The 18,591-nt window shown below is 39.5% G+C and overlaps 1 protein-coding gene across 1 annotated transcript in view; it reads left to right on the top strand.

Annotated features, from left to right (window-relative positions):
- LOC120019925 (netrin-G1-like) overlaps positions 1 to 18,591 on the top strand; it is a 155,632-nt gene that overhangs the window by 87,298 nt on the left and 49,743 nt on the right. Inside the window, exon 3 of the mRNA XM_038963336.1 lies at positions 8,373 to 8,555. Coding sequence (XP_038819264.1) covers positions 8,373 to 8,555 — 183 coding nt within the window. The remainder of the gene's footprint in view (positions 1 to 8,372; positions 8,556 to 18,591) is intronic.

Here is an 18,591-nt window from a genome sequence, read left to right on the forward strand (position 1 = left end):
TTTCCAGGACCATATTACCACCACACAGCAGTATATTATGACATAAATTATGACCATATTACCACTACACCAGCAGTATATTAGACATATATTATGACCATATTTACCACACACCAGCAGTATTATGACTATATTATGACCATATTACCACTACACCAGCAGTATATTATGACCATATTACCACCACACCAGCAGTATATTATGACCATATTACCACCACACCAGCATAATATATTATGACCATATTACCACCACACCAGCAGTATATTATGACATTATTACCACACAACAGCAGTATATTATGACCATATTACCAACCACACCGCAGTATATTATGACATATAATGACCATATACCACCACACAGCGTATATATGACATATATTATGACCTATTACCACACAACCAGCAGTATATTATGCATATATTTGACCATATTACCACTACACCAGCAGTATATTATGACCATATTACCACACACCAGCAGTATATTATGACCATATTACCACCACACAGCAGTATATTATGACATATATTATGACCCTATTACCACCCACACCAGCAGTATATTATGACCATATGACCACCCACACCAGCAGTATATTATGACATAATTATGACCATATACCACCACACACAGCATAGTATATATATTGACCATATACCACCACCAACCAGCAGTTATTATGGCCATATTACCACACCACACCAGCAATATATATGACCATATTACCACACACCCAGCGTATATTATGACATATTACCACCACACCAGCAGTATATTATGACATATATTAGACCATATTACCACAACCAGCAGAGTATATTATGACATATTCCACCACACAGCAGTATATATATTAGACCATATTACCACACACAGCAGTATATTATGAATAATATGACCATATTACCACCACACCAGCATATCATATTATGACCATATTACCACCACACCAGCAGTATATTATGACACACACTATTATGACCATATTACCACTACACCAGCAGTATATTATGACCATATTACCAACCACCACACCAGCAGTATATTATGACCATATTACACCCACACCAGCAGTATATTATGACATAATTATGACCATATTACCACACACCAGCAATAATTATGACATATTAACACTACACAGCAGTATATTATGACATATATTATGACCCTATACCACCACACCAGCAGTATATTATGACATATATTATGACCATTTACCCCACACCAGCAGTATATTATGACCATTATATTATGACCATATTACCACACACCAGCATATATGACTTATGACCATATTACCACACACCAGCAGTATATTATGACATATATAGACCATTATTACCACCACCACAGCAGTATATTATGACATATTATGACCATATTACCACCACAACAGCATATATTATGACCATATTACACCACAGAGTATATTATGACATATATTATGACCATATTACCACCACACCAGCAGTATATTATGACTATACATATGACCTATTACCACACACCAGCAGTATATTAGACATATATTATGACCATATTACCACACACCAGCAGTATATTATGACATCATTATGACATATTACCACCACACCAGCAGTATATTATGACCATTTACCACCACCAGCAGTATATATGACATATATTATGACCATATTACCACACACCAGCAGTATATTATGACACATATATACCACACCACACCAGCATAGTATATTATGACATTATTTACCAATTACACACACCAGCAGTATATTATGACCATATTACCACTACACCAGCAGTATATTATGACCATATTACCACCCCACCACAGTAGTATTATGACATAATTATGACCATATTACCACACACACAGCAGTATATTATGACCATATTTACCACTACACCAGCATATATTATGACAATATTATGACCATATTACCACCACACCAGCAAGTATTATGACCATATACCACTACACCAGCATATATTATGACATATATTATGACCATATTACCACCACCCAGCAGAGTATATTATGACATATACCAACCCAGCATAATTATGACATACTTATGACCAATTACCACCACACCAGCAGTATATTATGACATATATTATGACCATATTACCCACACCCAGCAGTATATTATGACCATATTACCACCACACCAGCAGTATATTATGACATATATTATAAGACCATATTACCACTACACCAGCAGTATATTATGACATATATTATGACCATATTACCACACACAGCCAGTATATTATGACCATATTACCACTACACCAGCAGTAATATGACATATATTAGACCATATTACCACCACACCAGCAGTATATTATGACCATATTTACCACCACACCCAGCAGTATATTATGACCATATTACCCACTACACAGCACAGTATATATGACATATATTAGACATATTACCCACACACCAGCAGTATATTATGACCATAATTAACCACCACACCAGCAGTATATTATGACATATTACCACTACACCAGCAGTATATTATGAATATATTAGTCATATTACCACCACACCAGCAGTATATATATTAGACATATATTATGACCATTTTACCAACACACCAGCAGTATATTATGACATATATTATGACCATATTACCACACACCAGCAGTTATATTATTGACCATTTTACCACACACCAGCAGTTATATTATGACCATATTACCACTACACAGCAGTCAGTATATTATGACATATATATTGACATATTACACCACACCAGCAGTATAATATGACATATATTATGACATATTACCACACCAGCAGTATATTATGACATATATATGAACCATATTACCACACACCAGCAGTATATTATGACATATTTACCACACACCAGCAGTATATATGACATATATTATGACCATATTACCACACACCAGCAGTATATTATGACATATATTAGACCATTACACTACACCAGCAGTATATTATGACAATATTATGACCATATTACCCACTACACAGCAGTTATATATGACATATATTACCACCACACCAGCAAGTATATTATGACCATATTACCACCACACCAGCAGATATATTATGACATATATTATGACCATATTACCACACTACACCAGCAAGTATATTATGACATATATTATAGACCATATTACCACTACACCAGCAGTATATTATGACCATTATTACCAACCACACCAGCAGTATATTATGACCATATTACCACCCACACAGCAGTATATTATGACATATTACCACCACACCAGCAGTATATTATGACCATATTACCACCACACCAGCAGTATATTATGACATATTATGACCATATTACACACACCAGCAGTATATTATGACATATATTAGACCATATTACACCACCAGCATATATTATGACCATTTTACCAACACACCAGCAGTATATTATGACATATATTATGACCATATTACCACCACACCAGCAGTATATTATGACATATATATGACCATTTTACCAACACACCAGCAGTATATTATGACATATATTATGACCATATTACACCATACACCAGCAGTATATTATGACTATTATTATGACCATATTACCACACACCAGCAGTATATATGACAATATAGACCATATTACCACCCACCAGAGTATATTAGACCATTTACACCACCCCAGCAGTATATTATGACCATATTATTACCACTACACCAGCAGTATATTATGAAATATATGACCATATTACCACACACCAGCAGTATATTATGACACTATATTATGACCATATTAACACACACACCAGCAGTATATTATGACAATATACCACCCACCAGCAGTATATTATGACCATAATATATGTCATAATATACTGCTGGTGTAGTGTAATATGGTCATAATATACTGCTGGTGTGGAGGTAATATGGTCATAATATATGTCATAATATACTGCTGGTGTGGTGGTAATATGGTCATAATATACTGCTGGTGTGGTGGTAATATGGTCATAATATATGTCATAATATACTACTGGTGTGGTGGTAATATGGTCATAATATATGTCATAATATACTGCTGGTGTGGTGGTAATATGGTCATAATATATGTCATAATATACTGCTGGTGTGGTGGTAATATGGTCATAATATACTGCTGGTGTAGTGGTAATATGGTCATAATATATGTCATAATATACTGCTGGTGTAGTGGTAATATGGTCATAATATACTACTGGTGTGGTGGTAATATGGTCATAATATACTACTGGTGTGGTGGTAATATGGTCATAATATATGTCATAATATACTGCTGGTGTAGTGGTAATATGGTCATAATATACTGCTGGTGTGGTGGTAATATGGTCATAATATACTACTGGTGTGGTGGTAATATGGTCATAATATACTGCTGGTGTGGTGGTAATATGGTCATAATATACTGCTGGTGTAGTGGTAATATGGTCATAATATACTACTGGTGTGGTAATATGGTCATAATATACTACTGGTGTGGTGGTATATGGTCATAATATATGTCATAATATACTGCTGGTGTGGTGGTAATATGGTCATAATATATGTCATAATATACTGCTGGTGTGGTGGTAATATGGTCATAATATATGTCATAATATACTGCTGGTGTAGTGGTAATATGGTCATAATATATGTCATAATATACTGCTGGTGTAGTGGTAATATGGTCATAATATATGTCATAATATGCTGCTGGTGTGGTGGTAATATGGTCATAATATATGTCATAATATACTGCTGGTGTAGTGGTAATATGGTCATAATATATGTCATAATATACTGCTGGTGTGGTGGTAATATGGTCATAATATATGTCATAATATACTGCTGGTGTAGTGGTAATATGGTCATAATATATGTCATAATATACTGCTGGTGTGGTGGTAATGTGGTCATAATATATGTCATAATATACTGCTGGTGTGGTGGTAATATGGTCATAATATACTGCTGGTGTGGTGGTAATATGGTCATAATATATGTCATAATATACTACTGGTGTGGTGGTAATATATGTCATAATATACTACTGGTGTGGTGGTAATATGGTCATAATATACTGCTGGTGTGGTGGTAATATGGTCATAATATATGTCATAATATACTACTGGTGTGGTGGTAATATATGTCATAATATACTACTGGTGTGGTGGTAATATGGTCATAATATACTGCTGGTGTGGTGGTAATATGGTCATAATATACTGCTGGTGTGGTGGTAATATGGTCATAATATACTGCTGGTGTAGTGGTAATATGGTCATAATATATGGCATAATATACTGCTGGTGTGATGGTAATATGGTCATAATATACTGCTGTGTAGTGGTAATATGGTCATAATATATTGCTGGTGTGGTGGTAATATGGTCATAATATATGTCATAATATACTGCTGGTGTGGTGGTAATATGGTCATAATATATGTCATAATATACTGCTGGTGTGGTGGTAATATGGTCATAATATACTGCTGGTGTGGTGGTAATATGGTCATAATATACTGCTGGTGTGGTGGTAATATGGTCATAATATACTGCTGGTGTAGTGGTAATATGGTCATAATATACTGCTGGTGTGGTGGTAATATGGTCATAATATACTGCTGGTTTAGTGGTAATATGGTCATAATATATGTCATAATATACTGCTGGTGTGGTGGTAATATGGTCATAATATACTGCTGGTGTAGTGGTAATATGGTCATAATATACTGCTGGTGTGATGGTAATATGGTCATAATATACTGCTGGTGTGGTGGTAATATGGTCATAATATATGTCATAATATACTGCTGGTGTGGTGGTAATATGGTCATAATATATGTCATAATATACTGCTGGTGTGGTGGTAATATGGTCATAATATATGTCATAATATACTGCTGGTGTGGTGGTAATATGGTCATAATATATGTCATAATATACTGCTGGTGTGGTGGTAATATGGTCATAATATATGTCATAATATACTGCTGGTGTGGTGGTAATATGGTCATAATATATGTCATAATATACTACTGGTGTAGTGGTAATATGGTCATAATATACTGCTGGTGTAGTGGTAATATGGTCATAATATACTACTGGTGTAGTGGTAATATGGTCATAATATACTGCTGGTGTGGTGGTAATATGGTCATAATATATGTCATAATATACTGCTGGTGTGGTGGTAATATGGTCATAATATATGTCATAATATACTGCTGGTGTGGTGGTAATATGGTCATAATATATGTCATAATATACTGCTGGTGTGGTGGTAATGTGGTTATAATATACTGCTGGTGTGGTGGTAATATGGTCATAATATACTGCTGGTGTGGTGGTAATATGGTCATAATATACTGCTGGTGTGGTGGTAATATGGTCATAATATATGTCATAATATACTGCTGGTGTGGTGGTAATATGGTCATAATATATGTCATAATATACTGCTGGTGTGGAGGTAATATGGTCATAATATATGTCATAATATACTGCTGGTGTGGTGGTAATATGGTCATAATATATGTCATAATATACTGCTGGTGTGGTGGTAATATGGTCATAATATACTGCTGGTGTGGTGGTAATATGGTCATAATATATGTCATTATATACTGCTGTTGTGGTGGTTATATGGTCATAATATATGTCATAATATACTGCTGGTGTAGTGGTAATATGGTCATAATATATGTCATAATATACTACTGGTGTGGTGGTAATATGGTCATAATATATGTCATAATATACTGCTGGTGTGGTGGTAATATGGTCATAATATACTGCTGGTGTAGTGGTAATATGGTCATAATATATGTCATAATATACTGCTGGTGTGGTGGTAATATGGTCATAATATATGTCATAATATACTGCTGGTGTAGTGGTAATATGGTCATAATATATGTCATAATATACTGCTGGTGTGGTGGTAATATGGTCATAATATATGTCATAATATACTGCTGGTGTAGTGGTAATATGGTCATAATATACTGCTGGTGTGGTGGTAATATGGTCATAATATACTGCTGGTGTGGTGGTAATATGGTCATAATATACTGCTGGTGTGGTGGTAATATGGTCATAATTTATGCCAGCCTGACTGACTGACTGACTGGAAAGCCTTTTGCTCGGTTGGCATCTTCTTGTTATCTCTCAATCAGCTCTTAGTTTTGTCCACAATTAAGAGAATGTTATGGGATGCATCTCCAAAGCCACCCTATTCCCTCTGTGCTGCATTACTTTTGACCAGAGTCCAGTGCACTACAGTCTTAGAATAAAAGGGTTCCAAAAGGGTTATTCGGCTGTACCCATAGGAGAACCCTTCACGGTTCCAGATAGAACATTTACATTTTAGTCATTTAGCAGACGCTCTTATCCAGAGCGACTTACAGTAGAGTGCATACATTTTATTACATTTTTACATACTGAGACAAGGATATCCCTACCGGCCAAACCCTCCCTAACCCGGACGACGCTATGCCAATTGTGCGTCGCCCCACGGACCTCCCGGCTGCGACAGAGCCTGGGCGCGAACCCAGCCCAGCCTGGGCGCGAACCCAGAGACTCTGGTGGCGCAGCTAGCACTGCGATGCAGTGCCCTAGACCACTGCGCCACCCGGGAGGCCCTCTGTGGAAAGTGTCTTACATGGAACCCGAAATGGTTCTAAGAGGAACCAAAAATATTTTTTCAAAGGGTTCACCTATGGGGACATCTGTAGATCCATTTTATGTTCAGGAACCTTTTTGTATATTGTGAATAGAGTTGCCTTTTGTTTTTAGAGTCACTATCCTGACTGTATTTGATGTGCTGTTCCCTCCACAGGAGGTTAGACAAATGAGCTCTGGTTTTAGGAGCAGAATAATAATACCTTTTCTCTCTTTCTTCCATTTTAGTCTGATCTAAGTCAACTACCGGAGTACTAATATACACACTATTAAATCATAAAATGGGCAAAAAGCTCCACAGCAAGGGCTCAGTGAAAATATTGTGTAACCTGAGTTGATACGGTGAAAACACATTGGCATGAAGAGTAACCTTCTCTTAGACATGGACGTTTGTGTTAGCTCCCCGGTCACATTTTATTTAGGTGAATAAATTAGTTCATATTACTGTTCTCCAGGAGGAGGTTCTCCAGCACTGCAGTCCGGTTAGAAGCACCAACACCCAGCCTTTGGTATGAATAATGACATGTATTACATCCTCTGTGTCTGCAATGTTTTTTTTCCCCTTCTCAAGTTGAAGTGCAACCTGCACTGCACACCAACAGCTGTTTCCCCATCTCGATTAAAAGTGTTGTTATTGTAGAAGATCAGATCATTTGTTGAAATAAATCTGATTGTGTGTTTTCCCTCCACAGGTGTAAGTGTAACCTGCACTCCAACAGCTGTGTGTTTGACAAGGACAAGGGGAAGCTGGGATGTGAGTGTGAACACAACACAACAGGACCGGACTGCGGCCGCTGTAAGAGACACTACCACGGACGACCCTGGAACGTCGGGTCCTATCTGCCCATTCCCAAAGGAACTGCTAACATCTGTAGGTAGCTTTCCCCTCTTCTATAGAAATTACATTGTTGGAAAAATACCTGTACTTCATTGTAATATTTTTACCAGAAGGTATTTGTTGTTATGTGGGTATTTGCAGTTTGATATTCAGATCCTAAGGTATGGGGGCTATCCATAATGCCAGGCTAACACCAGGCTAACACCAGGGAGGCTAGCTGAGGGCTAAGGTGCTATAGCCAGCCCAACACTGAGGAATACGGTGCTATAGCAGCCCAACACTGAGGAATAAGGGGCTATTGCAGCCCAACACTGAGGAATAAGGTGCTATAGCAGCCCAACACTGAGGAATAAGGTGCTATAGCAGCCCAACGCTGAGGAATAAGGTGCTATAGCAGCCCAACACTGAGGAATAAGGTGCTATAGCAGCCCAACACTGAGGAATAAGGTGCTATAGCAGCCCAACACTGAGGAATAAGGTGCTATTGCAGCCCAACACTGAGGAATAAGGTGCTATAGCAGCCCAACGCTGAGGAATAAGGTGCTATAGCAGCCCAACACTGAGGAATAAGGTGCTATCGCAGCCCAACACTGAGGAATAAGGTGCTATTGCAGCCCAATACTGAGGAATACGGTGCTATAGCAGCCCAACACTGAGGAATAAGGGGCTATTGCAGCCCAACACTGAGGAATAAGGTGCTATTGCAGCCCAACACTGAGGAATAAGGTGATATATCAGCCCAACACTGAGGAATAAGGTGCTATAGCATCCCAACACTGAGGAATAAGGTGCTATCGCAGCCCAACACTGAGGAATAAGGTGCTATTGCAGCCCAATACTGAGGAATACGGTGCTATAGCAGCCCAACACTGAGGAATAAGGGGCTATTGCAGCCCAACACTGAGGAATAAGGTGCTATAGCCAGCCCAACACTGAGGAATAAGGTGCTATCGCAGCCCAACACTGAGGAATAAGGTGATATATCAGCCCAACACTGAGGAATAAGGTGATATATCAGCCCAACACTGAGGAATAAGGTGATATATCAGCCCAACACTGAGGAATAAGGTGATATATCAGCCCAACACTGAGGAATAAGGTGATATATCAGCCCAACACTGAGGAATAAGGTGCTATCGCAGCCCAACACTGAGGAATAAGGTGATATATCAGCCCGACACTGAGGAATAAGGTGCTATAGCCAGCCCAACACTGAGGAATAAGGTGCTATAGCAGCCCAATACTGAGGAATACGGTGCTATAGCAGCCCAACACTGAGGAATACGGTGCTATAGCAGCCCAACACTGAGGAATACGGTGCTATAGCAGCCCAACACTGAGGAATAAGGTGATATAGCAGCCCAACACTGAGGAATACGGTGCTATAGCAGCCCAACACTGAGGAATAAGGTGCTATAGCAGCCCAACACTGAGGAATAAGGTGATATATCAGCCCAACACTGAGGAATAAGGTGCTATCGCAGCCCAACACTGAGGAATAAGGTGCTATATCAGCCCAACACTGAGGAATAAGGTGATATATCAGCCCAACACTGAGGAATAAGGTGCTATCGCAGCCCAACACTGAGGAATAAGGTGCTATAGCAGCCCAACACTGAGGAATAAGGTGCTATAGCAGCCCAACACTGGGGAATAAGGTGCTATAGCAGCCCAACACTGAGGAATAAGGTGCTATTGCAGCCCAACACTGAGGAATAAGGTGCTATTGCAGCCCAACACTGAGGAATAAGGTGCTATTGCAGCCCAACACTGAGGAATAAGGTGCTATAGCAGCCCAACACTGAGGAATAAGGTGCTATAGCAGCCCAACACTGAGGAATAAGGTGCTATAGCAGCCCAACACTGAGGAATAAGGTGATATAGCAGCCCAACACTGAGGAATAAGGTGCTATAGCATCCCAACACTGAGAAATAAGGTGCTATAGCAGCCCAACACTGAGGAATAAGGTGATATATCAGCCCAACACTGAGGAATAAGGTGCTATAGCATCCCAACACTGAGAAATAAGGTGATATATCAGCCCAACACTGAGGAATAAGGTGCTATAGCAGCCCAACACTGAGGAATAAGGTGATATAGCAGCCCAACACTGAGGAATAAGGTGCTATAGCAGCCCAACACTGAGAAATACGGTGCTATATCAGCCCAACACTGAGGAATAAGGTGCTATAGCAGCCCAACACTGAGCAATAAGGTGCTATTGCAGCCCAACACTGGGCAAATGGTGGGAGGCCTCATGTTCTTCCTAGTGAATCAAACATAGCTGGGAGTCTGTACGGCAGTAAAGATGCTGGTGGCGTGCTGTCAGTGTTTGATGGTATTAGCGGTGTACTGTTGCCTTGCACATAAGGTAGCCTACATACTCTCTTTACATTTGATGTGTTTGTAGTTTCTGCATTTGTTTGAGGCAATCATTCTTTGAGATTTTGTATGTGTGTGTGTGTGTGTGTGTGTGTGTGTGTGTGTGTGTGTGTGTACGCAGCATATTTGTGTGTGTGTGTGTGTGTGTGTACGCAGCATATGTGTGTGTGTGTGTGTACGCAGCATATGTGTGTGTATGTATGTGTAGGTGGGTCCTTGCCTGTGTAATGCTTTCGCGTTATTGCTTGATTTTTTTTGTTTTCCCCTTGCGTTGCACTCCTCCCTAGCTCCTCCAGTTCTGAGACCAGCCGGCTAGCTCAACTCTCTCTGACTGACAGGGCGTTATTAAAAACAGCCCGACATTCGGACGCATCCCCACTGAACGGATGAAAACCCCAGACCCAGTCTCCGTATCCTCCATTTTAAAAAGCAATATTACACACTCGTTTGGCAGAAACAAAGAATGCAATAATGGTGCGGATGACACTCTGACATTATTACATAATAATAAAATAATGTAATCATATTACTCCCCCCCCCCCACCCCCCACAGATGTGGAAGTTTGAAGGCTTTTGTCTTTGATTTTGAGTTATTTGTTATTCTCTCATAAGAGAAACCTGAGACTATTGCTAAGCACCAAATGGCACACTATTCTCTAGACTTTTGACCAGAGCCCTATGGGCCCTGCTAGTGTACTATGTGGGGAATGAGGTGCCATTTGTGACACGCCCTATTGCCAACAACATGGAGGGGGGTGTTCAATCCCCCCCCCCCCCCCCCCCATGCAGCAAGGACCGCAGCGGCTCATATCTCCTGCTAGGATATTAAACATACGGTCCTACATATGAAGACAAATTTGCTGAAAGTGCAGAAATTAATTCTAGTCTAATAACGCTCATCTGTCATGAAGTGCTCCTCTTTAATCACAATAGTAATTAATCTCCTAGGTAGTAACAGACAGAGGGGGGGTAATACATTTAGCATATTTCATATTCATATGCATAGATGTACAGTATGTGACCCACCATGCAACACCTCAAAGACAGGTGTGAGGCTCTTGTTGCTGGGGGACCAGAGCTGTCACAATACAAGGGCTGAAGCACGGACCAGAATATATCTAGAGTATCAAATACTTTAGATATAGACAAAAAAAGACATAGCACATTCTATATCAACGTTAAGGTTCCTTGAAACTGTGATAATCTACTGCATACCAAACAAGGTGTGTGAAACTAGGTGTGAAACTGGAGAGAAACAGAGAGCATTCTCACACTTGCAGAGGCACATTTAAAAGTGATTGTGGCAAAGTGACCGTCATCAGTGAATACAACTCCTCCTGATGTTTCTTCCACTGTGTCGCCATGACAGGAAGTTAGGTGGAGAGAAAAGCAGGTACACCTTGTGGATTAATGTTGAAGTGGTGAAGTCATACTGTGGAACGAGGTAGGGTTAGAATGGTAGGGTTAGAAGAGTAGGGTTAGAAGTTAGGAAGCATTGGAGTTGGATTCTGATAGAACTCTAGAATGGGTTTGATAGAACTAATAGAACTGTAGAATAAGTTTGATAGAACTAATAGAACTGTAGAATAAGTTTGATAGAACTAATAGAACTGTAGAATGGGTTTGATAGAACTAATAGAACTGTAGAATGGGTTTGATAGAACTAATAGAACTGTAGAATGGGTTTGATAGAACTAATAGAACTGTAGAATGGGTTTGATAGAACTAATAGAACTGTAGAATGGGTTTGATAGAACTAATGTAACTAGAATGGGTTTGATAGAACTAATGTAACTGTAGAATGGGTTTGATAGAACTAATGTAACTGTAAAATGGGTTTAATAGAACTAATAGAACTGTAGAATGGGTTTGATAGAACTGTAGAATGGGTTTAATGGCACTCGTAGTAGGGATAGTAGTAGCGATGGTAGTATGCCTAGAGATAGTTTCAGGGATTGTAGTAGGGATAGGGACAGTAATAGGGTTAGGGATAGTAGTAGGGACAGTAGTAGGGATAGGGATAGTAGCATTGATAGGGATAGTAGTAGGGATAGGGATTTTAGTATTGATAGGGACAGTAGTAGGGATAGGGATTGTAGTATTGATAGGGACAGTAGTAGGGATAGGGATAGTAGTAGGGACAGTAGTAGAGCTAGGGATAGTTTTAGTGCTATTTTACCAAACGTTAAAGCATTGTGTATGAAGTCCTAGCTTAGAAATGCAAGAAATCCGTTTTTCTAACCAATTCCAGAACAACTAAACTCTTCTGGCAGAGTTTAGTTGTTGACTTTGGCAGAAGACTGCAATTTCCTGCTTTGTCTCTGATTCTGTTGACTCTTTGCCATTTGAAAGCAGTGCTAGGCCCATCAACAAGGAAGACTTGGTGTTAGGCCCATCGGGAATGAGTACTTGGTGATAGGCTCATGCAGTGTAGCATCCCTGATTCACTGTCTCTGTCTGTTGGCCCACTGCTGCTAATCAGTGGACATTTTGCGGTGCCAAAAGCTGGAAAGTCTCTTAAAATATATAAATATATAAAAATATATAGATATATATATATTAAATGTATTTTTTATGTATCTTTGTGAATGAATCTCTGAAGATAAATGTTTTGTTTGTTTTCTATTCTACTACAATATATTTTTAGGGGTAAAGATAAAAGCTGTGGACATTCTTTGATCATCTCTCTTTCTCTCTTTGTCTCCTTCCTTCTATCTTTACCTCCTCTCTTCCACTCTTCTTCTCCAAAGGTATCCATAGCAGTCATGGACCAGTGCGTAAGTAAAACAAAACATTTAAATAAATAAACCCGCGATAATGGGCAACTGCATTGCAATTTCATTGTTCTTATTTAGGTGATGTGGAGAGGTGTAAATGCATTGGAGCTGTTAAATCAGCATTATACCGATCGTGTTATACCTACCAGCGTTATACCTATAGCGTTATACCTGCACTGAGTCACATTAGTAATAATCCCATGTAGCCTTGTTACAAGGTGGAACACTGGAAGGTTTGTTTTAATATACACCGATTATTTTGTTGAATGATTTTCAATATGAGTGTCTTTATTTTTATTTAGCCTACCCTTTCTCCTTCTGGACTTCTTACACGAGTTGGATGGGTGTGGCTTCGTGACAAGCGAGTGGGATGGGTGTGGCTTCGTGACAAGCGAGTGGGATGGGTGTGGCTTCGTGACAAGCGAGTGGGATGGGTGTGGCTTCGTGACAAGCGAGTGGGATGGGTGTGGCTTTGTGACAAGCGAGTGGGATGGGTGTGGCTTCGTGACAAGCGAGTGGGATGGGTGTGGCTTCGTGACAAGCGAGTGGAATGGGTGTGGCTTCGTGACAAGCGAGTGGGATGGGTGTGGCTTCGTGACAAGCGAGTGGGATGGGTGTGGCTTCGTGACAAGCGAGTGGGATGGGTGTGGCTTCGTGACAATGACCACAACAGCTCACCAGCTCTTTATTTATTTTTTTGTAAAATATTTTTTTACCCCATTTTCTCCCCAATTTCGTGGTACCAATTGGTAGTTACAGTTTTGTCTCATCGCTGCAACCCTCGTACTGACTTGGGAGAGGCGAAGGTCGAGAGCTGTGCGTCTTCCGAAACACAACACAACCCAACCCAACCAAGCCGCACTGCTTCTTGACACAATGCCCACTTAACCCGGAAGCCGGCCGCACCAATGTGTCGGAGGAAACACCGTACACCTGGCGACTGTGTCAGTGTGCACTGCGCCCGGCCCACCACAGGAGTCGCTAGTGCGCGATGGGACAAGAATAGCCCTGCCGGCCAAACCCTCCCCTAACACGGGCGACGCTGGGCCCATGGGTTTCCCGGTCGCGGCCCGGCTTCGACAGAGCCTGGACTCGAACCCAAAATCTCTAGTGGCACAGCTAGCACTGTGATGCAGTGACTTAGACCACTGTGACACTCAGGAGGCCTCAATTTGACAGCTCTAACTCAGCTCTACCTCCTACATGCCAAAGCACCAGCCATGCATGTGTCGGCTATTGCGGGTTAGCACTTGATCTGATTGAATCTAGGCATAAATTGGTTATTTTCACAAACAGTGTAGGTTACACCTCGACGATGAACATCCTTTAGCTAGATCTGCTTCTGCTGCAGGTCAAAATGTCTTCTCACTCATGTTGCATGTCATTACTACTTTGAGATCCAACTCCCTGAAGTACAAACCATTACCTATGTGCCTCATACAGATATAGGATCTTCATTTGATCACCCTGTTGTAGGAAAACCTTCCTGCAATGTAGGACATTTAACATTTGTAGTGAATTTGAGATTTAAAAAGGCTTGGCTGTGAAATTTCAAACTTGATTTTCTCTTATGAAAAATGTATCAACCTCTACAAAAATGTCCATAAATTATAATCCACATAATGATTCACTTTTCCTGTTGCTTCAGGATTATCTTCCTGCTGTAGCAAACTGGCTCAGATTAAGATCCTACATCTGGAGTTGGTATCACAATGGAATATGACTCTCGAGTCTAGAGTATTTTGATGGAGATTACACACGCTGCTACTCAGTGTCCCTGACTCTCTATACAAGTCATGCATGGACATGTAGCATTATTAGAGCCTCATTTATACCTTGTGCTAACATGTGTCCCGTGTCCGGATAATGCCCACATTCTGATTCTGTCCACATTTACAGACAGATGTAAACGATTCAAAGACGCATTGTAAACTGATTTTTATAAATGTAAAGATCGGGATAAAAGCAGTGGGCGAAGGACGCATGTTAGTGGCAGGTATAAACGGGGCCTAGGACTTCAGTAAAAGACCTGTGCATGCTGTCTATGTGCATTCAATAAATCCAGCATGAACTATCTGATAGCATAAAGTAACTGTCACTTATATGACCTCTCCCATCTTTACACAGATCGAGCTAATGCTTCATCTCTGGGTGTTGCAAACCGTAATCAAGGTAGGATAAAATCGAAGTTTATTTGATTCTTACTAAACAAAAATTCAAGAATTGATATTTAGCAATGCTGTCCCTTACAAACTGTGAACTTTAACTCTCTCTCACACACATACACACACATACACACACACACACACACTTACACACGTGTACACACACACACATACACACACACACACACACACACACCAGCTGATCTAATCCAGACCTCTGACGAGTCCCAGACATCCAATGATCACCTTCACCTCCCCACCGCTCTCTCTCTCCTTCCCTCTATCTCTCACTCTCTCTCTCTCAATTCAATTCAATAAATGCTTTATTGGCATACATGGGTGGTTGCCACTGTTCCCAAATCAATGTATGTAAAGTATTAAATAAATTAACAATATAAATATATATATATCAACGAAAACAATTATACATGGAAAATAATACACATAAAAAGAGAAAGCAAAGAGCAACAATTGATGAATGAAATCTACAAGGACTCATGTGTAAAACAGGGTGGGAGGTATTGTCTCTCTTATATTATGACAAACCAGGACATAGTCTGCAGCTAGATCTACTGTCTCTCTTATATTATGACAGACCAGGACATAATCTGGAGCTAGATCTACTGTCTCTATTATATTATGACAGACCAGCTAGATCTACTGTCTCTATTATATTATGTCAGACCAGGGCATAATATGAAGCTAGATCTACTGTCTCTATTATATTATGACAGACCAGGGCATAATATGGAGCTAGATCTACTGTCTCTATTATATTATGACAGACCAGGACATAATCTGGAGCTAGATCTACTGTCTCTATTATATTATGACAGACCAGCTAGATCTACTGTCTCTATTATATTATGACAGACCAGGACATAATCTGGAGCTAGATCTACTGTCTCTATTATATTATGACAGACCAGGACATAATCTGGAGCTAAATCTATTGTCTCTATTATATTATGACTGACCAGGACATAATCTGGAGCTAGATCTACTGTCTCTATTATATTATGACAGACCAGGACATAATCTGGAGCTAGATCTACTGTCTCTATTATATTATGACAGACCAGGACATAATCTGGAGCTAGATCTACTGTCTCTATTATATTATGACAGACCAGGACATAATCTGCAGCTAGATCTACTGTCTCTCTTATATTATGACAGACCAGGACATAATCTGGAGCTAAATCTATTGTCTTTATTATATTATGACAGACCAGCTAGATCTACTGTCTCTATTATTTTATGACAGACCAGGACATAATCTGGAGCTAAATCTATTGTCTTTATTATATTATGACTGACCAGGACATAATCTGGAGCTAAATCTATTGTCTTTATTATATTATGACAGACCAGGACATAATCTGGAACTAGATCTACTGTCTCTATTATATTATGACAGACCATTCGTAACAGATTCTAGTTTTGAGATACATACCCCCTGTGATGTGTCTGTGTTTCCCCTTTTGTCTGTGCTGCTGTGGGGTTTATGTAGATTGGTCTGCAGCTATCTGGGGCGGCAGGTAGCCCAGTGGTTAGAGTGTTGGGCCAGTAACCGAAAGGTTGCTAGATTGAATCCCCGAGCTGACAAGGTAAAAATCTGTCGTTCTGCCCCGGAACAAGGCAGTTCCTAGGCCATCATTGTAAATAAGAATTTGGTCTTACCTGACTTGCCTAGTTGAATGAAGGAAAATAAAATAAATATCTCTGCTTAATCGATATCTTCTATCTGTGTAGGAAGTGTTACAGCTGAACTCACTCCATGCCTGTAACCCTCACAGCCCTGAGTAACAGGTTGTTACGTCAATCTAATTTAACATAATCATCAAAACTGTGTGTTGAAATATTAATTCTCAGGTAGAATCTACGTGGAAATTTCAACACAATTCATGTCGTGTCGTGTTGTGAATACACTGAACATGCAACATCAGATCCACGTCACATTTTCATCATATTTTATATATTTTTTTGCATATTCTCAATATTTAATCAACATCTGTCGTTCGTAATGAATTTTATCAATTATGTTGAATTTCATATTTCATTAGACATATTTTATCTGACCATCAATGTTGATGGTAAAATCGGTATGTTTGAATCAAAGTCATTGTTTCAACATCATGCCATCAACCTAAATAAAGAGATATTGAAATAAAATCTGAATCCGCAGTCCAACAACTCCTGCTTGAACAGGGACTCCTACTAATATATTAGAGGATGTACTTCAGTGAGAATGAGTCTTACCATCCAGATGCCTACATCTGTGTACGCTGCTTAGCTTTGGAAACAAGCTGTGTTGGTTTCTGCTGAGCTATCACGTCAACACGAGGATACTGGTCAACTTCCATACTCACGTGTGTCGCTATGCTCTACCTTAATAACATTGAATAGTTGAAAGTAACTCCTCTAACTTTTTTTTTTTTTTTTAATATATTTAAAAAATGAAAGTAAATTCGGAGTTGGGTTTATGTAGGCTACATGGATACCTGATTTGCATAAAGGACATCAATCCTATTTGGCTATGGTGTGTAAACCTCCGACTTCAACTGTACTTTATTGTATACCATCTATTGCATCTTTTTTTTTTTTTGGGGGGTGGATCAGCTTAATATTGCGGAAAGAATGTTGCTTCCAATGTAATTGTCTGCATCATTTCCAATCCCCCATATTTTTTGGGGTAAATATATATATCCATTCACGTATGCATACATATACACATATATACATACA

This window comes from Salvelinus namaycush, chromosome 25 (assembly GCF_016432855.1).
Source record: "Salvelinus namaycush isolate Seneca chromosome 25, SaNama_1.0, whole genome shotgun sequence".
Taxonomy (NCBI): Eukaryota; Metazoa; Chordata; class Actinopteri; order Salmoniformes; family Salmonidae; genus Salvelinus; species Salvelinus namaycush.